At 33.9% G+C, this 25,405-nt stretch overlaps 1 protein-coding gene across 5 annotated transcripts in view; it reads right to left on the bottom strand.

Moving 5' to 3' along the window:
* The window catches only part of FGF12 (fibroblast growth factor 12), a 477,520-nt gene that overhangs the window by 139,790 nt on the left and 312,325 nt on the right, over nt 1-25,405 (bottom strand). For all 5 annotated transcript variants that reach the window (XM_016136341.2, XM_036219787.1, XM_036219788.1 and 2 more), the window contains one exon: nt 24,015-24,118. In XM_016136341.2, coding sequence (XP_015991827.1) covers nt 24,015-24,118 — 104 coding nt within the window. The remainder of the gene's footprint in view (nt 1-24,014; nt 24,119-25,405) is intronic.

Consider the following 25,405-nt stretch of genomic DNA (forward strand, 5'->3'; position numbering starts at 1 on the left):
GAACATAATGCTTTTGCTTCTCCAGCATCTATTTCAGTCACATTGCAGATAAACAGGATCTTAAACATGGGAAGCCATCCAAATCGAACAATTCTCATTCTTTCATCCAAATCCTAACGGGAACATTTTTAACTCTCTTTTGTAATTGCCAGGAAAATGATGTGTACCCTTATTTAGAAAAAATAGCTCTCACTTCTTTTAATCAAACAATATATCACTCTCCCACTAGAGCTGGAACCGAATTCTTCTGCATTTCAGATGTTAATTGGAATTTACTTATTCTTTTGTAGGGCGCATGAATATGGTCTGTCAGCAACTAAACAAATTTTAGCAAAAAGAAGGGAACAGGACATAAATAGGCTTCATGAAAAGCAACGGAATGCATCAAAATCGGGGATTCTGTCAGCCTAGTTGACAAAAACATCGACTTGAAGGATGTCCTTGCCAGGGTAGGACACATTCCTTTTCTAGCTGCTGTCAACCTGGGCTCAGCTCCACTCAGAAATGCCTGCCCGGCTGGCAGCTGCTGAAAGATGGCAACTCCTCCTAGCAACAAATGAAGCCAATGGAAAGCCAGCAGCAGTGATCTTTGCTGTTAAGTGCAGTGACATCTCATTTATCTGGCAACTCCCGTGAACACTGTATAATAATACATAAGATAATTACTAAGAGACCTAAATTGACATTTGCAAGCACCAGAAACTATAAGATTTTAGCCAATTTGACTGGAAAGTTGCCTAAAATTAGACCTGCCTATGTGGGCTTAATTATGAACAGAAATCAGAGTGCAGTAGACTGTACTTACATTGTGATGTAAATAGACCTGAAGTGGAATGTTAGTTTTATCACTTACTACCCATGTGTTCTTAGGCATGATAGTTTCTCTGGGGTTTTATTTTTTCATCTCTTACAAAGGGATAAATAACCTGACCTAACACATCTCACGGGAACATTGTACGAGTCGTAAATAACGGTGGATAGCAAAGCCCTTAAAATTACCAGCACCACATGAATAAATATTAACTGATGTTTTCTTATTATAGAGAATCAGTGTTTAATATGGTTAATAGCTACATCTCCCATATGAGTAATCTTGGATAAGTCACTTCGTCTTTTTTCCTTACCTGTACAAGGAAGATAATGGATGCTAGGACATAATTTAAGGAGTTGCTATGAAGATTAAGTGAATAATTTTATATAGTCCAAACATGTAGAAAGCATTCAAAAAATGTTAACTAACATAATTATTATCACCATTTCACTCCATCATTCACTACTGTGAGAACTTGAGTTGTTAAACTGGGTAGAGCTATTATTTCTAATAAACAGCCCCAAAGCAATGAGCTGTAGAGCTCAAAACACACATATCCAAGGGATCTTGCAAAGTAACCTCCTAACTCTCCACAGTTTTTGACACATCTGTGTATGTGAGAGGTATATCCCCAAGGTTTCTACATTCCTTATTGGACATGAATTACTTACTTTGCTTTCATTATCTCCTCCCCATGTCTCCTCTCATTTCCTGAAATTACTACCATCCCTCTCTACACATAAATACAAATGTGAGCTAGTTCTTATAAGCAGGCCTGCCAAGCACATAGCTCCTCATAAGTCTTTCTAAACAGAGTATCTGCTTATCTTACTACAAATTTTCTCTACTCCATAGGAAGGAGGGAACAGGAGATTTTAATTAAAAAACCTAGAGTAGTCGGTTTTTCATATCACACTCAACTCCATTTATACATGGTAATTTTAATATTAAAAGGCATGATAGATATCATCACATATAGTTTATGTGGTATGATAATATAATCTTTTATACAGTTAAGAACCGGTTATGAAGGCCAGTATTTTGTGGTACCCAAATCAGTAGGACTTATTCAGAGGAACTACATTTCCAAGTAAAAGTTTTAAAATACCTTGCCCATTACAGTGTTCCACGTTGAACACCTGAGATATTGCTATTTCTACACTCAGAACTTGGACAGATTCTACCATGGATGTCTTGACCTTTGTACTGTCCTCCTACCCTGCTGACCTATAAGATCCTTTGAGAGCATAAGTTTTATATGCCTCCTTGTATTACATGTTTCCAAACATTTACCTCACTTAGTACATAGCACTTGCTCAATGAATGTCTATTAAATATCAAAAAATAGCAATAAATAAATAAATACCAAAAAAAAAAAAAGGAAAGAAGAAATAGTTGGAGAGATGGAGGAAGAACAAGAGAGGTAAACAAAGAAGAAAGGAAGAAAAGGATGGAGGAAGGGAAGAAAAGAAGGATGGAGATGGAATAAAGAAAACAAGAATAAAGACACATGGGCACAGATCTCAAAAACACTTAACTACTTCAGAAAAAATATCCTTGGATCACTTTCACACTGAATATAGCATGATTTCCTATTGTCACTCTTGTACACAATCTCTTGATGTTTAGAATGATAAGGCACCACTACGCAGTAACAAAGACAAATGAAAACTTAACAGTCTTAATTTTCATATAAACTTAAAAAGTTAAATGTAAAAAAATTAATCACAAATATGATTCCTTTTGTTTGTTTTTTCCCTTTCCTTCCCAAAATACAAATTGAGTTGCCCTTTTTCTGTCTCCCTTCCATTCCCTGAGCCAGATTCTCTGTTTCTAGCTCTTACATCTTCAAAGCACACTATTCAATTCACCCTTCCAGACACATACTCCAGCCAATATCCTGGATTTGAATTAAAAATAAACAAATATATATGTTTAAAAAAAATGGAAACCCTAAACTCCTGCAAGCAATGGAATATTCCTTTGTCAAATAAAGGAGAGAAAGGAGAAGGCTTAGTTATGAAATTTGAAAATCTTAGATCAGGTACTGACATTAATGACCCTTATCACTTTTGATAACCTACTATATTCCTAATATAGTGAAAACTAAAGTGCTCTGATCAACCTCCCTGGGGTTTTCCTGTGGATCCAATGACATTACAAACATGAACGTAAATAAAACAATGCACGCAAAAATGTATATACTGCTAAGCAATTAAAATACATTCCCTATGACTATACATTGCAAAACTAGGACCGAAAAAAAAAAAAAGGGCACGACAAAGATAAGATGATCCTAGCAATTATTTCCAGTATACAATTCATGTAATAAAGCCCTCAATCTTAGAGATGTTTCAGCAAAGACTGGATCCTAATTTTAGTGAATATTAGAAAAGAAGCAATTGACTTAATCTAGTTGACCTCTATGATCACTTTTATTAAATAAGAGTCCATAAAAATAAAGCCAGTGTGAGCATAGTGCTAAACAGACGATATAGAACTAGTAGATTTAGAAGATCTCTCAATAATACAAAAGGAATTAAAACAACAACAAACAGTTGATTATCCGAGGAAGCATTTGGGCTGGGCTTTAAGTCTTTTTAAGAGGCTGATCTGCAGAGATAGGTACACTTGGACTCAAGTGAAGTAGTGAAATAAATAACAGTGCTCAAAGAGTTCTATTTACTGCCACACAAGATGAATCATGCCTCTTTGGGGAATATTTTTTTTTTTGAAACTTCATTTTCCATTTTGGACGACTGGATCAGTCTCTCAGAAGAGTTGGGAATGTGGCCAATTACTTCTCTCTGCATTTTTCATCTGAGACATAAGGCCTATACAACTCCATTTTCCACTCTCAGATAATATATCTTGGATGATGGGGACTTCGCCTGTGTCTCTTCATTTTGTAAGGAATAGGAAACCAAAAACACAGCTTGTTTATAAATATAGAATTGAGAATAAAGACCGAGAAATACAATTAAGAAGTTCTAAGAAGAGTACCTTTATTATAATAATCTACTACTCTATACTCCACCTATGTATTTCAGGGTATAATAATAAATAAAATTTCTATTAGGATGATGTAAGCACAGGAACCACCTAAAAGGTTCAAGAATAAAAACTAGACTCCTACAATATTCACATTTAAAATCTGCCACCTTACAAAGGCATGCAAGTAAACTCTGAGAAAAACATTCGGAAACCAATTTGCAACTATCCCAATCACATGTTACCTCACATGTTACCCAAGCACTCGAAACTAACATGATGTTGAACCAAATTAAAGTATAAGTGACAATAGCAGATCCAAGGGCAAAACTTTAAATATCAAAGAAAAGTTAAAACCAAACAAGGCCCTTTGAAATACTAAACCTACAGCAACACATTTTACTTGATGGAGCTCTAAGGGGTAACTGTAAGTTAACTCATTTTTAAAAATCAAACCATGTTAATTTTAAATATTTCAGCATTATGACAGCAAGTGTCTTAGAATGTGTATGGGAAAAGTGTTCAAGCACCAGCCTGTGACAGTAGGTAAATCCCTTAAGCCTCCATAGCTGCTACTTTCTAATCCATAAAGTAAGCATAATATTCCTTGCCACTGCCTACTTCACAGAGGTATGAATCAAATGAAATAATGAATGCAAACATGATTTGTAATCTATAAAATACATTGAAAATACTGTATTTTATTTATAAAAATATTGCTTGCCTTTTGTAAACTGAAGATTCACCCTCAATTTATCATGCAAGAAATAACTCTATTTCTGGGTATCAGAAAATTTTAAAGCAAAGATTTAAACTACAAATATATCAGATAAAAAAAATTTGCAAAGGAAAAAAGAAGGGAGTAAATTAAAGAACCAGATATAGTAAACAATGAAAGGAAAACCTACCTGTATGATTTAGATCACAAAGTGAAAAACCAAAATAGAAACCATAGCTTTTGTCCTTCTCATTAAGATTAGAATCCTAAATATTCAATCTGATGTGATTTCAGGGGTGGTGACAGTCAGGTCACAAACCTTTTCCATGTGTTTGAAGAGAAATGGAAGCCAAATCAACTGTGGTAATAGACAACTCCATCACTTCTGTTGGAGGTATTGCTGGGTACATAATGGGATGGAAGACTTCACAGTAAACTGGAAATTTGAGGATAAATCAGACACAGGCTTTGTTTTCGAGATGCTGATAATTTAGTTCTGGAGAGGAAAGCACAAACTAAACCTAAAGCAGAAAAAAGAGCTGAGAGGAAGACAAGCAAAATGCTATGGAAGTCTAAAGAAAGATAGAATTGATTTTAGTTTAAATAGGGAAAGTTTCATGGTGGAGGTATACCGAACCTTAAAGAAAGAATAGGATATAGATAAGTAAAGATGACAGCAAAAGGCATTAGGACTGAGTGCATGAAAAGGTGAGATATAGGAAATGAAAAAAGAAAAGAAAAAAAAAAGGGAAGGAATGGAAAACATGTCATAAAGGGAAATAAAAATAGAGAAGAAATCAGAGTTATTTGGGATAAAGTTGTTTAAGGGCTTTTAAGATCATCCGAAGAATTTTAAATTTCGTAGAATGTGTTACTAGAATTCATTGAAGGTTTTGGAAGCAATAGTGGCTAGCTTATTTTAAGGTGGCGAAATACAAAATAGTGAGGGCAACATAAGGCACCCTTCCTGAGTGCGCGAGGGTGAAGATTTAGAAAAAAGAAGAGAGCAGAAAACAGAGGTAATGAAGGAAGTTATGAGGAAGGATGAACATAAGTAAAAGCATCACTTTTTTTCCATTGCAATCAAAATAAATACATAATACATTATTCACATGCAAAATATACATGCTCCTTTGAGATAACTTGTTTCCTACCAAGTATTTTGACATTTGTAGGGTGCAGGAAAAAAAAATTACATTTATTGGGTGTTCATTATTGAACTGAGTTTATTAGCTATTATTCTATCTTTTTAAATCTCTCTAACAAAATTTTAAAGTGGATATAATGCATTCGATTTAAAAAATGGTGACAAGAACTTAAGTCACTTCAACTCAACCAGCAGCAAGAAGGAAACCACGAGCCAGTATGACTGATTCCACACACTGTTCATATGACATCAGACTGCTTGAGCAGAGCACGAGAAGTGTTTGGGGTGCTGGGCCCACATGGAGGATGGAATGTTTAAGCAGAGACTGAATGGCTACACAGGAATCAACCACCAATATTATCTTAGGCTAAATGATATTGAAAGTATTCAATGCTCTTAAAACTCCATGCATCTTGGTAATTGTTTTAGAAAATTTTTTTCTCTTTTCTTTTTTAGATGAGCCGAATTAAACTACAAGAGGTTAACTAGAATATTGAAAATAGTAAATTTTTTAAGAATGAAATTCCGTCCGATTTAATTCACTGAGTTAAGATAATATCGATCTACCCAGGCACTGGCCTTGAAAACTGACATAATGAATACTGTAATGAACACAAAAGAGTAATGGTAAAGTAATTGTGACAATACCATGAGATAAAAGTTGAATTAATAGCCACACTTCACTAAATAGGCTTCTGACTTGGGTTGTGCTTATTATGCCAAATTATGAAAAAAAGGTGAAATAAGCTAAACTGATAATGGGAGATACATGTTGTCTCTCCACTGTATGCTATTTCGGTTTCTTAGACATGATTGTCAAGTGCTTCTATCATAACATGCATAAAATAAATAATTATAAAAACTATATCTTTATGTATCTTTCTTCAAATATTCCAATGGCTTTCAATCTTTTATTGAAGCCTATTTAAAATAGTCATATTTAAAAATGCACCATAATTTGAAATTTCCAAATGTATATAAAGAAATAATATGCTCTGTTGTAAGGCACTACAATGTGTATTGCTAAACAGATACATATATTTCTTTACCTCTTGTTCATTAGCCTCAAGATATAATTTTAAGGTACAAATATTCAAGAATACATCACAGAGGAAGAAAAATTATTTTCTGTGATTTAAGCATACATCTATCTAAATGTATCACCTCATTAACAGAAATGTATAAATTTTTAAACCTCTGCCAATATAATAACTTAAAAGTACAAGTTCACTAAGTAAATTCAAATACCACCAGTCCTAGCAAATATTAATCTTATTTTCATTTTCTTCTCTCATAGCTGGTGTTTTGTGGTCCAAATGAATGGTGTTTACATGTGCAGGACACTGTTCACAACGAAAACACAGACTCTACTTTGTTCTCACTCCTTTTTCCAATTTTTGCTCCTATGCCAGTGTTAAAATTTTGTCACACCTCTCCAATTGTGAGGAAATTCACACCTTTGTGTTACTTTAAACAGATGAAAAGTATAATTCAATTAATGTGTCATAAATCCATTAGGGAAAATGATTTTATTTACTTTTTAATCTCTATTAAACCACCATTAAATTGATATTTTAAATAGAATTAGCTTTTTAAATAATAGCACTATTGAGATAAAGTTCGCGTATTATACAGTTCTACCAGTTGAAAGTGTACAATTCAATAATTTTTAGTATATTCATAGTTGTGCAACTATCATAATTAACTTTATAATATTTCATTACCTCAAAAAGTAACCCCATGCCCTTTAGCAGATGCCATTCCTATTCAGCATTATAAAATCATTAATCAACTCTCTGTCTCTATAGTTGTTTACTCTAGATATTTCATGTAAATGAAATTACATAATATGTTGTTTTTTGTGATTGGCATCTTTAATTTAGCATAATGTTTCTACCATTTAGCCATATCGTAGCATGTATCAATACTTCATTCCTTTTTATTGCCAAATATTCTGTTGTATGAATATGTCACACTTTATTCATTCATTACTTGATGAACATTTGAATTTTTTTTCACTTTTTGGCTATTATGATTAATGTTGCTATGAATATTTGTGTACAAAAGTTTTCATGTAGACATGTTTTCACTCTTGGATAGATACCTGGTAGTGAAATTGCTGGGTCATATAGTAACTCTACGTTTAATCTTCTGAGGAACTGCCAGGCTGTTTTACTGAATGGCTACATCCCTTTTCATTTCCACAAGCAGTGTATCAGAGTCCCAGCTTCCCCATACCTCACCTACTCTTGTTATTATGTCTTTTTAATATAGCCATCCTTGTGGGTGTGAGGAAATATCTCCTTTGGGTTTTGATTTGCATTTCTTTAATGGTTGATGACATTGAGCATCTTTTCGTGTGGCTATTGATTATCTGTATATCTTCTTTGGAAATACATGTATTCAGATCCTTTGCAAACTATTAATTGGGTTATCTGTCTTTTTAGTTTTAGTTGTAAGAGTTCCTTATGTATTCCAGATACATATTCTCTATCAGGTATATGACTTGCAAACTTTTCTCCTGTCCTGTGGATTGTCTTTTTACCTTTTTGGTGTGTCTTTTGAAGCACATAGTTTTTTAATTATGATGAAAGCAAACATGTATTTTTCTTTGTTGCTTGTGCTTTTGATGTCATTTCTATAAAACCACTGTTTTGTCTATAATCACAAAAACTTATCCCTATGCTTTCTTCTAAGAGTTGAAGTATTGTTTTAGCTCTTACACTTGAGTCCGTGATCCATTTTGAGTTATTTTTTTATAATAGTATGGAACTTTTAAAACAGTTTTTTGGTGACATGCTATTAATCAGATTTCAAGCTGTTAATGTCTTTTTATTGAAATAACTAAGAAAGTTCTTAGAAATCCCTTAGAAATATTAATAATAAACAGTATTTCATTAAATAACATACACATTTTTAAAAAGCATATAAGTTATTCCTGGATTCTGTGTTAAAAAAAATCAAAATACAAGAATAATACAAATAACAGAAATTCATGACAAAAGTTAACGCAAATTTTAAAATTTAAAAGTATGCCAAGAGATAATATGTATTATGTTTCTATAGCCCTGTTTTCTTCTTTTATGACCCTTAACAATGTCAGTCTTTAATTATGACATGAAAGCACAGTGTTTGTCCATTTCCTCTCATGATTACAGCACCTAAAATAGTACTCGGCATATGTTAAGTAAAAATATTTTTAATTAAATAGATGGGCCAATGCAAATGAATAACTATTAGAACTGGCACTTCAAGTGAAAGAAATATGACAAAAGGAGTAAAAAACAGTAAGGTTTACAAACATTTTTTATCCTATAAATATTTTGCTCTTATTATTCCCTCTGACAGTATCACTATTTTCCTTGTTTGATGCCTCTTAATCCTTTAGGTTTTGCTTGACTATCATCTCCTTAAAGAAATTTTCATGGCAAAGCTACTTAAATTACTTTCTTCTATTATTCTCTGTTATAAAAGATATATTTATCACTTTCATAGTATTAATCCTAAATGACAAATTTTCATAGGTTTTGTTTATATGTTGTCTTGCTCTCCCACTACAGTGGAAATGTCTTATATTTAATTTCCGGTAACTAAGACAATGTATGTCACAGTACCAATACCCAATAAATTATCAATTCTAGTAAACTATTGAGTAAATAGGAGCATAGAAAAGCTGCTGATCCCTGTATTTTCAGGCAGCTTTACTGAAATCATAGGCAAACATAATATCCTTTTCCATGGTGGCTTTTAGTTTCCTCCCTACTTCTCATGGTTCCCTACAAAGAGACCTTTTCATATCCAGTCAAATAGAAGAATGAAAGTTGAAGTAGTAATGCTTATTCATCTTCCTCCTAGCTATAGAAATAAATTTCAGAGGAAATATTCATCAATCTGCCATGAAAACACAAGCAGAAAGGTTCTGTCTCAAATCTCAGGTGAGTTCTAATCTATTTGGATCTGAATAACAGGTAATCTTTGCTCCCTCTAGTCTCTTCTGAATAGATGTTCATAAATTTTTCAACTAATATTTATACTGATTCAAAAAATCCTATGCAAACTAATGAGGAGACTACACATGTGCATCTATTCTTCAATCTGTTAACTTGGGCTCACTCTCTCTCACTCACTTTATTTCTCTCTCTCTTTCCCTCCTTCCCTCCCATCCTCCCTTTCTCTTCCTCTCTCTCTCTCTCTCTCTCTCTCTCTCTCTCTCTCTCTCTCTCTCTCTCTCTCATATTCTTTCTCTCTCTCCCTCTCTCTCTTAAAGTCTTACATTGTGTACATGTAGATTACAAGTCTGGAGAGGTCTAGCAATTGTCAGGTACCCACCCAATAACCATTTTCCCCTTCCTATTAACAAAGCCTAGTTTGCACGGATATAGCAATGAAATCGCTAAAAATTAAAAACAAAAACAAAAACCCAGACATTTCTATAGAATCTTTCCACCTAGTGGTGATCATGTGACACAATTCTATCCATTAGTTACATCACTGGAACTTCTGGGAAAGTGTTTTTCTGATAAAGGCACCATCTCTTTCTCCGTGCCACTTTGTACTGCCCAGAAAGTACGTGTTAGCTGGTAAAATAGGAGCAATCTTCTACCATGAGGAAAAATATAAATAAATGTAAATTCCTCGGCCCTCATGGACTCCTTGAGCCAATCAATGAATCAATATCAATAATTGTCTATCTCCAGACTTCTGGTTATGTGAGAAAACACGAGCCTCTGATCCCTTTAAACCACTTTTAAGGATGTCTCTTTAACTTATAGCCAAGCTCAATTCCTGGTTGTTACAGCAAATCGAACTCAAAAAAAATTGTCTTTAACAGTTGGCCTTGGGGACTAAAATCACACAAGAGAATTTTCAAATTAATCAGTGAGATTTTGTAGACATAATGACACCTCAGATAATCCACTGAGTCATATGTAGGATCATGTCTAAAGTGACTGCCTAATTATTGCCTAAATGCAAATCCAGGACTCTTCTGAGAATCAAAAAAGAATTCTCAATAATTACTATAATACAAAAACAAAACAGGCATAAACTGGAACTCTCCTGGATAAATCCTGACATATAGTGACCCCATAGGAAACTAATATTCTCAGTGGCCTGAAAATAAAGTTCTTTCTTCCCAATTGGAGGTGGCTGAAATATATGTCACTTTTGTCATATGCATTTTTATATATCTAATCCATTTCCTAAATATAATTATTAGATTTTAATTTTTTATGTCACAGAAACAAACATTAGATACATCATAAATGCAGTAGGCCATAGACTGAAAGTCTTCTCAAAATATAGCACTTTGTGATATGTCTCTGTCTGCCATCATTCTCATTTGGCCACCTATCACAGTGTTTTGTTGTTTTGTTTTTAATGTTCTTTTTCATAATGCTGTCTATTGAAAGAGCTGAATTCTTGCTCTGACTGACTTGCCATTGTTTCTCTGCTTGATCAGATCTATATTCTATTCAAATCTCAATTGAAAACCTTCTGATTTCTCCTTTGTACGCAGCACTCATAATTTCTTGTTTTCCTCTCCCTGAAGTCTATGAAAGTCATGGCCTACAAACATATTTTATGTAGTATATTCCCCTCCAACTAAATTATATGAGGAAACATTTTATAAAAAAAAATCCCCAAAAGTTGAAAAACTGTCTTATGCTTAGCAGGAGGCAGGGGTGTGGGTGTTGAAGGAAAATTAGTCCACATCATTTAATGACTTTTTTTTGGTTATAAACTCAAGAAAAAAATTACATATGAAAATTACTAATTCTTACATTGATTTTGAAGGGTAGGCAATGGATGGTAGAACTAACAGGAACGAGGAATCAGGATAGACCAGGAACCCATATTAAAGTCACAACTCTTCACAAGGCCAGTGGATAATCCTTCAGCAGAAATGATATAAGAAAAATGGAGTAAATGAAACCTTAGCTTTCTTGGAAAGTCTGACTCTGAAAATTATTTCACTAATTTATAAGTTTGGCAAAAAAAAAAAAAAAATACAATCCAAACTGATTCACACAGTAAGGGCAATTATCGGCCCATGAAACTGAAAACTCTGGAGGTAAGACTGGCTTCAGGGATGTCTGCATGTAGAGTTTCAAAGGATGTGAACAAAACCTGGTTTCTCCATCCTTTCACCTAGATCTTCTGTCCTCTAAATGTTGAAATCATTCTAAGACAAGATTTATCCTTGTACTTTTAAAGTGGCTATAGTCCTTTTTCCTCTTAGCTCTAAATCTAGTTTTTTTTTGTTTGTTTGTTTGTTTTTGTTTTTTCTAAAGGCTACTCTTGCAGCAGATCAGTCAAGGCTTGGGTCTGAAGCTAACTGACTCTAATCAATAAAAAGTTCTCAAATACTCAGCAACCAATGTCACATGGGCAGAGTGGCTAAAGATATTGGATGAGGCAAACCAAGAATCACTACTGAAACTAAAACTGGAATTAACCTGAATTTCATGGACTGATGGTAAGAAATTGATTGAGGATACACTGAGCAATTTCTTCAATATATCTGTCGGCGCTGCTTATGGCTAACACTGAGAATTGACTATGTATTAGGCACAGTGCCAGGGCTTAACATTCATCAATTCATTTAATCCTCACTGTAATCCTATAGAGCCCACATTTTCATTAGCATTCCCATTTTACATATAGGCAAACTGAGTCTAGAAGGTTAAGAAATTTCTATAATGGCACTAAGAAAGTAAGTTACTGAGCTGTAATTTAAATCTAGTTTTATTTCTACAGCTTGCATTCTTAAATACCGCTTAATACTGCCTAATTTGCTAATGACTAAAGGAATACAAACTGGAAATCTGGATATATGGCTACATGCTAGTCTAATGTGCTTAAAATGATAAGGTAGGAAGGAAAAACATAAAATTTAGTATCATTTTCACATGATTCGACTAGAGGTCCTCATTAGTGCTACTCTTAGAAGTTTAATCCTATTTTTATTTTCCAGTGGAAAATGTTATTAGAAATGCATATGCTAATTTTTATAATTAAAGCTAGCCCTGGAACTAAAATATTAATATTTTCTAGAAGTTATAAACTCTTTGAATAAAACCAACACCACTTACAACTGAAAACACCATAATAAGATTAAAATGGATGCTTACCATTATTCAATCCTTACTGAAAGTATAACTAATGACCTGTAGATTCTTTCTGAAGAAAGCCATCATAATTCTGAAAAATTCACGTCAAATGTTTACAGCCAACAACTGCCAGATTCTTAGGCTGGCAGGGTTCCATATTTTCTTTATTTTTAGTTGAAAAGAATACCCCAGTTCAGTTTGTTAATGTATATAAAGGTAAAAAGGAATACACAAAATTAATAATTCTTTTCTAGGTGCTATGGCCAAAAATTAACCTAAAATAAAAAAGAAATGTTACAGAATTCAAGAAATCCACAAGTATATATAAGAAAAAAATTATGAAATGACCTGAACTAAATATTTAATGATCTAATTGCTGAACAACAGTCTGTGATTTGGCTTTTGACTTCTCTCTATGCAGGTGCCATCAACTTCAAAATTCTATGATTAATTTGGTATTAATGGTTAAAGTGTTCTCTCACGCCTGCTTCCACTCCCTCCTGCTCTCTTTCAATGTTAGGGATTTTTTGAAGATACCACTTGCCCCAGAAATAGTTCTGCATCTATGGCTATACCACCCTGAAAGTGCCTGATTTTGTCTGATCTTGGAAGTTAAGCAGGGTCGAGCCTGGCTAGTACTTGGATGGGAGAAATAGTTCTGCATATGCCTCAGATTTCACAAGGAAGTCACTTGATAAGAAAACTCAAATTCCAAATTCTATCGTGTACCCCAATTCAAGATATCTTTTAAAAATTTGCTATTTCTTTCTAACATGGGGAGAAATCTCTCACTGAGAGACTAACTGTAATGACCAGGTAGTTTCCCAGGAAGATGTCCTGGTCAACCTTTGCTCCTCGTCCCACATCTCTTTTATAAGAAGCATTATTTAGTACAGAAAGGGAAACGACAATATCGGCTCTTAAAATTACAACACAGTATTATTGTCAATTCAGAGAAGCATAAACAATATAATTTCTCTAGTAAATTTTTCATATTTTAAAAGGACAGTCATAGCCTACTCAAAGTTGAACTAATTAACCAGAAAGTGTATAGAGTCACAATTAGGAAAACTATTACGAAAACCATAAAGACCAGAGAGCCAATGAAATATTACCAGAATTAAACTGCATGAAATGTATCCATCGACTGATTCAACAAGATTTTAATGGATATCTTTACTTGGCAATTGCAGTTTTCGGTGTTATGGAATATATTAATCTATAGTAGATATGATCCCTAACTTTAAGAAGCTTGCATCTGATAGGATATATAAAGCATAAAAATAAACAAATATGACAAAAAGAAGAAAGAAAATATACAGATAAATGTGTTATGAAAGTACAAAACATAGTAGTTATTTCTGGCTGCGGAAACAGAAAAATTTTATTGGGCCCATGGTGATGGGAAATTTTGGATATCTATGATCGTGAGAAAGCAAAATAAATTAGAGAAGTAAAAAAAAAAAACTCATTATAGTTTCTGTAAAGATTAAAAACAAATCTAAAAGCCCTTTAAAAACAGTAAAACTAAACGAACTATTATTTGTACCAGTACAGCCATTAATACTGCTGTTATGACTGTCACTGTTCTAGCTACTCTTATGACAATTTATAATATTACTTATGCATTAGAACATAGATTAACTTTAAGAAGTCACTTTATCACTGATTTAGCATCAAACATAATTGGCCTGGGTTAAGAGTGTTAAACAGTAAAAATCATGTTCGTGTAATTTTTACTTTAGTTTATTCTTCAGTTAAAATAAAAATTTGTATTAGTTTGTATACTAACTCAGATTTTAGAGATAATTGATACAAGGCCAGGACATTATCAATACAATTGTTTTAAGTTTATAACGTAAATAAGCAACAATTGTACTCAGAAAACTAAGCCTTTTCAAAATATTTTAATCATTATTAATTACTAAAATAACAATCATATGTGTGCTAAGTGCATCAAACTATTCATTAAAGACCCAATAGTTTCAGCCTAAAGTCCCAGACATGTTTCAATCTATTCAAATTGCATTCTTAAGAACAATTTCCTGGATTCAAATATCAAGCCTCCCAAATTGTCCAAACCATTGAGTTGTATTTTTACTACCCAAAGGATGTACTATATCTTTCTTTTTCTTTCATTTCCTTTTTCCAAGGTGGAGTAAGAAAATATATGGTAGACAAAAGGGAGGTGTTTAGTCATCCAAGGCTGCTATAACTAAATACTGTAGACAGGATGGCTTAAACAGCAGACGTTTATTTTAAATAGTTCCAGAGGTTAGAAAGTCTAAGATTAAGATACTATCGGATTTGGTTCTTGGGGAGGCCTATCTTCCTAGTTTATAGTCTATCACTATCTCACTGTATGCTCACATCACCTCTTCTTGTGTGCTCTATTTTCTCTTCCTCTTCTCAGAAGGATACTAATCCCATTATGGAGCCCCACCCTCATGATCTCATCTAAGTCTAATTACCCACCAAAGTCCTCACCTCTTAGTATCATCACCTTGAGGGTTTGGACACATAGGTCCATAATGGGGTAAGTAGGGGGCAGAGAAGAGGAGAGCTACAAGGGCAGTACTGGAGGTAGAGTCTAAAGAGTATATTTATACAATGTGGCATTCACTGCAATTGGACAAGTATGTACACACATAAAGAATTTAACCTCATCCAAAAAGAGGTCTAGTATTTGCCCCTGGCTTCTTGGAAATAATATTTGTTTGCCTGAAATCCTTGGGCTAGTTAGAGAGTAACACTGTGATTTAGGGTGAGGACTTTGGGTCATGAGTATCAGTCCACCTGGAGCTTAAAACAAGGCCAGCCATTCAATCATGCCTACGTAATGGAGCCCCAATAAAAAGTCTTAACACCCAGGCTCTAGTGAGTTTCCTAATTAGCAAACTCTATGTGTACCTTTACATATCCATAACAAAAGAGTAACACACCCTGATTCTATGAGGAAAAAAGATAACAGAAACTGCACCTTCTTCTTTCCTATGAGCTTCTTACCTTGGCTGATTTTTATCTGCATCCTTTCCCTATAATGAACCATAACCATGAGTATAATAACAGTAATACCTTCCAGTGAGTTTTGCAACTCTTTCTAGCAAATTATTAAACCAGAGAGTGGTTCTGGGAACCCTCCCCATCAAACCTGCCTTTGGTGTCAGAAGAGAGGGTGGCCTTGGGGCCTGTGCTCTATAACTTTGCAGTTGATCTAAACTCTCTTCCTGCAACAAGTAATTATGAAAGAAAGTGAAATGCCAGGAACATAAGAATCTTGTCTATTTTACCCACCTGCGTATGCCCATTATATAGTATAGTGTCTCGTATGTGGTAAAGTTGCAATAAATATATGTTACATGAATTTTAGGTTTATTGAGATTGGCTTTGAGGACAAATCAGCATTTATGTTGTGGTCTGTAAGATCACCGATGTAATTATAGTTAATTATCTACCTATTTATGGAATTTGTTACATCTATTCTTGGATTGGCAATTCTTTAAAATTCAACAAGTCTTCAATGAGAACTTTCCTTTACTAGAGAATATAGTTAATGCTGTGATTGGGAGAAATATGTGGCCCATATACCAAAGGTAAATGTGAATATAATATAATTTCTGCACACCAGATAAATAGGAGCCAAGTGCTGCTTTATTAAAGCAAAAGTAGCATCATCTAATTCTTATTGATATGGGTAAGGGAGAGAGGTGACATATAGGTTTGAGCTGAGCTAAAAGGAAGGTTGAGAATTACATAGGTACAGAATAGAAAAAAGCAATATAACAACATCACAATATGATTATAGTAGCATTATTTTTATCCTTTATATATTTCATTATAGATATGACACCATACAATAAGTACCTAAAATATTTTATCATCAACTTTTAACCACGGTTTGAAAATAACATGGCATTGTAATTTTATATCAAACAATGCTTATCTGCAATTGTTTTATTCATACAAGGTTCAGTTCAAACTACCTAAATATTAAAAGATATCAATCTTTTAGTAAATACCAATCTTACAGTAAATTTACAGAGGATGATAGAAAGAAGAAATTTATTTATGTTCTACCCTCTGTATTTGAGGAAAAGAAGTCCCCTTCATTTCCACTCAAGTGCCTTTAAGTACTATGATAATTTAAGAAAATTCAGGTGGTTTTCTAAGCTTTTTAAAAACTTATAAACCTCGAAAATAATGAAACATTGAAGGCTATTAAATTTCAAGTCAGAACTGGTTAGATAGTAAACATTTTAAAAAATTAAGAGCACTCTGTGAGTAAATTAAAATTTGCAGGAAAATCGTTCTCAAAAGATTGTGACACACAGTAGTATTTCCTAAACTATTGAAAAAGATGTTTCAGGAAAAGAAGTTTCTAACATCAGTGAGCTTCTTTTGTTTAGAAAAGTGATGCCCTCTAGGACTCTAATATACTCTACTTTAAAAAAAAAAAAAAAAGGTAGCATTTCATGCCATTAAAAATTATTTTAGACTTCTTGTCAAAAAAGGCACCATGAATATAAACTTAACCAAGGAGGCAAAAGACTTTTTCAGTGAATACTATGAAACATTGCTGAAAGAAATTAAAGAAACAAATAAATGGAAAGACATCCTTTATCCGTGTATTGGAAGATTTACTATTGATAAAATGTTCATACTACCCAAAACAGCCTATAGTTTCAATGTAATCCCTATAAAATCCCAATAGCACTTTTGTAGAAATTAAAAAAAAAAAAGAATTCTAAAATTCACATGGAATCTTAAAGGATCATGAATAACCAAAACCATCTTGATTAAAAAAAACAAACCTAGAGGCGTCATATTTCCTAATTTCAAAACATTAGAAATTTACAGTAATTGAAAGAGTATGGTACTAGCATAAAGGCACATATATAGTTGAATGAATCAGAATGGAGAGCTCGGAAATAAACTTGCATATACAGGTCAAATGATCTTCAACAAGGGTAGCAACATTGCACAATGGAAAAAAGATAGTCTTTCCAACAAATGATACTGAGAAAATTGGAAATCCATATGCGGAAAAATAAAGTTGGACCCTTACCTTACGCCACATATGAAAATTAACTCAAAATGAGGTAAAACCCTATATGCAGGACCTGAAACTGTAAACTCCTAGAAGAAAACACGGAAATGCTAGGCGAACTTCACTGTGATACATTAAATGGATTCAGCAATATTTTTACTCTGAAACATAATGACTTTATGATAGTAATTTATATTTCATACTGCTTTACAGATTACAAAGCACATTCATATATGTGACTTATTTTATGTTTTTATTTAATAAATATTGAATGAGAACAATGAGAAGAGTGTTAGGAAAAACACGGCTTATCTACACAAACAGACATCATAGAAAACATAAATGGAGTTGTAAGTCCAGCATGTAAGATTAGTCTTACTCGCCCAGGCTTCTCCCCACAACCCCTATCTTGCTTCCCGAGCTCCCCTTTATGTTCCCTACATTATTGATTCCTTTCGCCTCCTAACCTAATGAGTCAGTGAGATCTTTTGAGTGGAGGAGAGCAAGGGAAGCAAGAAGTGCGGGCAGATCCCTGACCCTCTCTCTCCCTGCTGCTATTTGGTGCCACCTACAACTTTATTCTGATTCTAAACAAAAAGGAATGGGAATGACAGTAACAAACAAGATTTTGCTACTGAATATTGGGATATGACTGTAGCAGTCTTGTATCTGAAACTCAATAAGCAAACCACTTCATTTCAAAACAGCTAAATATGCAGGTCCAAAAATGAAGGTATTCTCTTTAACTGCCACATTCACTCTGCATTGAATTTGGCAATAATTTCTTAGATATGAAATCAAATGCACAGGCAACAAAAGCAAAAATGGACAAATGGAACTGTATCAAACTAAAAAGCTTCCGCATAGCAAAGGACAAAATCAACAGGCTAAAAAGGCAACCTACAGAATAGAAAAATATTTGCATATCATAAGGAGTTAATATTCAGAATATGTAAAGAACTACAAAAAAAAAATTAAAAATTGAGCAAAAGACTCAAATAGACATTTCTCCAAAGAAGACATACAAATGGCCAACATGTATAAGAAAAAGTACTCAACATCGCTAATCCTAGGGAAATACAAAACAAAATTACAATGAGATATTACTTCATACCTGTTAGAATGACCACTATTAAATATTCCACTTCCATTGTATACCCAAAAGAATTGAAAATAGGATCTCAAAGAGATATTTGCATACCCATGCTTATTTCAGCATTATTCACAATAGCCAAGATATGAAAATAATCTAAATGTCCATCGACAAATGAATGAATAAAGTAAATGCAGTCTATACATACAGTGGAATATTATTCAACCTTTAAAAAGAAGGAACTCCTACCACATGCTACAACTCGATGAACCTTGAAGACATCATGCTAACTGAAATAAACTAGTCATAAAAAGGTAATACTTCATGATTCCACTTGTACGAAACATCTAGGGTAGTCAAACTCAGGAATAGAAAGTAAAATGGTGTTTGCCAGAGGCTAAGAGGAGGAAAAGAGGGAAATTATTCAATGGGTATAGAGTTACAGGTTTGCAAGAGAAAAAAGTAGTTCTAGACATCTTTTGCATAACAATGTACATATAGTTAACACTACTGTAATGTACACTTAAACATGATTAAAATGGTAAATTTTAAATGATTTTTACCACAATAAAAAACAGAAGAGGGAAAAAAAGGCATGGGTTCAGATTATGATATATCTACTTAGCTCCAGACAAATATCAATGATGAATGAAATATAAGAATATAAGATACAGATGACATAGCCAGAATCAAAGCCAGCTAAGCACCCATGTAAAATGGAAAAAAGCACTGAGCAGGTCACAGCTATAAGCCTACTGGGCTTCAAGTACTGAAGGAGGCTGTGTGACCCAGAGTTCTGCTCTCCTCAGGTTAAGAGAAATTAGAGCCCTTTGTTTAGAACAGGGCTCCAGAGTCAGGCTACCTGACCATACCAGGGGCTGGGATAGTTTTCCTGCTCAAACTCTAAACTAGCTGAAATAAAAAAAATGTTGCTATTACTTTAGGCAAGATGCAATGATAGCCATGGGCTCACAATGAGGAACTAGACCAAGCCACATCCTAGCCCAGGCCTCCTTCCCTAACTCCAATGTTACCCTGAAATGACTGTTAAAATATTACTCCTAACTAGGGCTACTGGAGGCTGGATAGAGGCAACCCCAAAACGCTGCTCGAAAATGAGGGCAGATCTCAGAGGAAGAAGTAGATCCAGGAGAGGGAAAGAGGGAGAAAAATATGCCCGCAGATCGAAATTCAAAATACATAAAGAAATCTAAATTTTAATATAATCTAAATCTACTTAGAAAAAGGCAGCTGACAAAATCAACAATTAAAACATGGATTAATTACAAAAGAAATTAACCTTATTGAAAAGTCTGACAAAGGATTATGATAATGCTTAGAGAGATAAATGAGTTAATGAATCTTTATAAAAAGAGACAGGTAGTAAAAACAGGAAGAATAAATTAGGAACAGGTAAATATGAAATGGAAACCATTAGACATCCAAAAGTGAAAAATACAGTGAAATCACAAACTAGATGGTGTAAATTTTAGAGTAGACGAGTTTGAAAGTTTCTAATGTAAGTTGTTTAAGCAGAACTCTGAGTCAGCACAAGAAACTGGAAAACAAGATAGAGAAATATAATGTATATTGGTTAAGAGTTAAAATTTTCCAGAATTTAAGAACTGTGATTCTTTGAATTAAAAGGGAATTCTGATTCATAACAAGATAAATTAAGATAAACTCACAACTAGATATTATAGTGAATTTGTAGAACATGAAGTATAAAGAGAAAAGTACCCGTTAAGTTTTTCATATAGATTACCTACAAAGGAAAGAATATTAAACTGATGGCAAACAACTCATAGTCAATAACAGATGTCTGAAGTCAATGTAATATAAAAGTGCTGGAAAAAAAATATATTGGTCTACTTTCAATTGTGTAATGAACTGTAATTCAAGAGTGAAAGCAAAAGAAGGCATTTTCACAGGTACCAGGATGAAGTGAATTCACCATCTACAGACCCATATGCACAATTATAGAGAAAAAGTTGAACTCAGAGGGTGAAATTTGATACACACACACACACACACACACACAACAGACAGAAATTTTCTTAAAGATTGGTAAGTTTAACTATTAGCTACAGAATAATTTCTTATCATGCATAGGATTTTGTTTTAAAGTGTAACTAATTAAATAGGTAAGAAGGGTGGAGGTGTTTACTAAACAAGAAAACATCAAGGTCTATCAGCTGTTTGGAAGGAGGACAGAAACACTAAAAATATTTAGCATACTATATGCTTATGCAGCTGTGTGTGTGTTTTTTTTTTAAAGGGTAAATCACTAAAGGAATAGAATTATAACCTACATTTACAAACTAACAGAAGAATAAAAATAGAACACAAAAATGTTTCCATAATGTAAGGAAATAAAAAAAGAATATAGTAGCAAAAAATACACAAACTACAATGGTAAAAACAAATCCAGATGCATCAACAACCTCACTGAATACATATAAATTAAATTCACCTATTAAAATATAGATTTTCAGAATGGATCTTAAAACTTTAGTTCTATGCTACCTGACAGTCACCCCAATTTTCTACTTTCCTTCTCTCTCCCAGTAAGGAGAAATCAGAAGTAACAAGGGAATTTATTCCTGGCTTAAATATGAATACAAACCAGGTAAATGACTGGATAAATGATACCTTATATGAATTTCTCTTGGATGCTCAGTTTGCTTCTTGAGGATCTTTTGGGTTTGCCCTAAGTCATACTTCCCTCTCCCACCTCTTCCTTACCATAGACTGCAGTTATGGCCTTTATTGGTATGCCTACCTACACTGTTTCACATAAAGTAGGAATCTCTTTTCAAATACCTTCAAACCTTAATATATACCAAAACACCTGAAGAAAACCTATGTTAACAGCCTGTTTTAACTCACCACAAGCCTCCTGCTGTGTTAGCGCTCTCCTGCTGAGGCATACCGCACAGACAGCAGCAGCAGGAGGTGTAATGAAGCCCTGATATCCAATTCTCTTTCAGATCTGCCTCCCCAATATTGGCCCCCTTTAGTCCTATAACAAAACTTTCAGGTTAGGCCCACTGTTTAAAATTAAAAACCAGCATTTACTACTATTAGTCCCATCCAGAAATAGAGTGATTTTGAAAGTAGGAAACCTGATGATCTAAGTCAGTCATGCCATGCTTATAATTAAAGGGAAATTATCCCCGTAGCTTTACAGGACTAGAAGCAGGGAAAAGCACTGTGACTCTTAGTATGAGGTGGGTTTGACTTAAGTGAGGAGGAAAACTGAAAAATCTAGATACCCAAAACAGGAAACTCAACAACAGGTGACTATTGGCTTTACTAAGGTGTTAGGTCCTTCACAAAGAAGCATCTACAGGAAAATTCTCTTACCAAGCATATCTTAAAACCTCCTCCTATGGGCTCAAGTCATACATCCCTGAAAAAGCTACAGAGTATAAATTTCAGTCATCTCATACTGAATATCCAGGTTCCTCTCCCAGAAATGCTGGGGTTCCATGCAACGGGGTAACCCTCCCCCCACCTCTGCTCCCCCCCCCACACACTCACTCTTTCTCTCTTTCTCTCTCTCTCTCTCTCTCTCTCTCACACACACACACACACACACACACACTCATACATTCCTACACAACTACCTCATGTCTACAATACCACTGTGAGACTTTCTGTGCTTTTCATTTTCCCAGACTTCTGCAAATTAACTCTGGTCCAAAAATGTGAGCTCTACAGATTTTGTGGAATTGCAATCTGAATTATGACTTTTTAAATACAAATAAATAATGGTCTTCTAAATATAAATACAAATGTAACATACTCTATCTTTAGATGATTTAAATCTTTAAATCAACACTATCCTAAGATCTTTCTATGCTTTAGTTTGTAGTACATTCAAATTTTTTAAAAAGTTTAGCAAACTGGAATTATTCAAAATAAAAACCTATTATTTTTTCTGATTTTAATTTTTACATTTAATATATAGACTTGCAATAACTAGACATTAAGAACTGTTAGAATTATGACATACTAAGAATGAAAGCCCATCATTTTGACCAAAAATGTATTTACCTTTAAGTATTATTTTAAGTACGAATGGTTAAAAATTATGGCTGTAAACATCTAGTATATAAAGATATTTAGATCTGAATATGTTCAAGAGTAAAATAGTAACTTTAAGAATTCTGATATAAATGAAAGATGTATTACTAATAGCAAGCATAGTATACCAGAGGTTCATTTAATTGAATATTGAAAAACTTTAATAGAAGTTATTCAATAACTAATTTAGAGTCTAGTAGGCATAAGTGAACTTTCTGAATAACCTTGTGTTATTTACTGAGAACACAGAAAGTAAAGATGGAAATCTGTAACCATGATATCCAAGGATATTTCTTCATGAAATACAAATAGGCAACTCTCTTATGCAAGGACAGAAATTATATATACACAAGATTCGGTGCAGCCACATTCTCTCAATGAATAAATTATTATCTTGAGAATGAGACGAGCATCAGAATAACATTAACTACTTTAAAATATGTCAGTACTGATAATGTAGCCACTGATGCTACCTAATTTTATCAGCTTTAGATTTAAGATATGTTAGACAATACCCTCATTTTAAAGGTCAAAAAAACTAAGCCAAAGAGGGGAGATGACTTGCCCAAATGAATATCTACATAGGAACCAAAATGTAAATACAGCTCAAATATCCAAGCTCCTAATCCAAAGTTCATTGCATAAACTCAAATTGCCTTTGAAGTGACCAGTTCCTCAGGATTCTGACATATTAGGTACCACACAGATTTCATTAAATACAACGAATGCATAGTCTATTTTGAACGTTTTTCCTCTGTAATAAGACAGAGAAGACCCCAAGACCAATTGAAGAATTTAGCTTCCTAAACCTTCATCTCTGCTTGAAGGAGAGGTAACAGGAGAAGGTACAAATGCCTTATCACATGAATTAAATTAAAAAAATAGATTATCCTCTAGAAGTAGAGCCGAATGAAGAGAATTTATATTGGATAGAGAGTACACACACACACACACACACACACACACACACACACACACGCGCACACGCACACAATGGGGTACTTACTGAGCTGTAGAGATAGCCTTCACCATTCATGGCCACATAGAGGCTGGCCTTCACCCCTTGGATGGCCACCACACGCAGGCCCACGGGAATTAGATTGAAGAGGGCTAGAGGAGAAGAAGACAGAAAGGGATAAGTGACATTTTGAATAACTCATTTTATTTATTAAGACGACTCTTTTGAGAATTAAAAGTTATGAACTGAAACAAGGAGGGAGGAAGAGAGAGAGGAGAGGTAATGGGGAAGGAAAAGGAAAGAGAGAGAATGAATGAATGTCTAAAGGTGAGGAGCACTGACTTCTTGTCTCTGCATCACCACAAATTACTTATCTGATTTCAGGTAAACCACATAAACTCATCTGAAATAAAGGGATCTCATTAGAAGGTATGAAAGAGTTCCACCTGGATCTCAGAGTTCAAGATCTCTGCTCCACAAAATGAACACATTCAAACAATGTAATATGAGATTTTTTTCTAACAATTTGAAACAAAAAGTTTTCAACAGGACATATTTATAGTCACAAGTAATAATAAAATATGATCTTTGTAACATATGCCAGAACTTCTTCCTATGTTATCACTGTCCTTGTGCTACTGAAAAAACTTAAGAAGTACAAGACCTTAAAGTCTAGCTGGGGAGAGAAAGCTAAGACATATGGAATAATCTGATACAGTATAATTTATTTCTATAATTAAATGTAATATATGCAATCTATATATACTCGCTATGTTACAGAAGTTCAGGAAAATGGAAGATCTGTGGGGCCTGAAGTACTCAGGAAATGTCTTACACAGAAAATGGGACCTGAGATGACACTTAAAGAAAGGGCGGAAGTTTAGTGAGCCAAGGACGGAAGGACATTTTAGGGGGCCAGCAAATTAGGTGGCTCTGCAAGGTAACGTATGTATACAGGAAGGGACTGGTAGGTTAGAAGATTTAATTCATATTGGGAGGTAATGGAGAAGAACACTATGTGAATAACATAGGGACAAATAACTGTGAGTCCGTAAGTCTAATCATAGAGATCTAGACTTTTCCATACAGGCTACAAGAAGTTGACATACAAAGATCCAAGCAGCAAGATTACAAAAATGTGTGAAACTTGCACACAGCATAGTTTCCAAAGCCAACACTCAGAAGCTACATGGAGGTGAGACATTCATTGAACCTCTCTGCTTTAGTTTTCCTGTCTGTAAAATCGGCATGATGATCCTTACCGCACAGAGCTGATAGAAAAATCAAAAGCATAATCATGTCCTTGAAAGTGTTTTATAAAGAGATGGGTTCTTTCTATATGAGTTATTTCTCATTAATATATAATTCCTCTGCATGTCAAATAAGGTTAGCATAGATTATGAAGTAAAAACTGACATATTGCCACAGTAATATTTACT

Source organism: Rousettus aegyptiacus, unplaced genomic scaffold, assembly GCF_014176215.1.
Source record: "Rousettus aegyptiacus isolate mRouAeg1 unplaced genomic scaffold, mRouAeg1.p scaffold_m13_p_4, whole genome shotgun sequence".
NCBI classification, from domain to species: domain Eukaryota; kingdom Metazoa; phylum Chordata; class Mammalia; order Chiroptera; family Pteropodidae; genus Rousettus; species Rousettus aegyptiacus.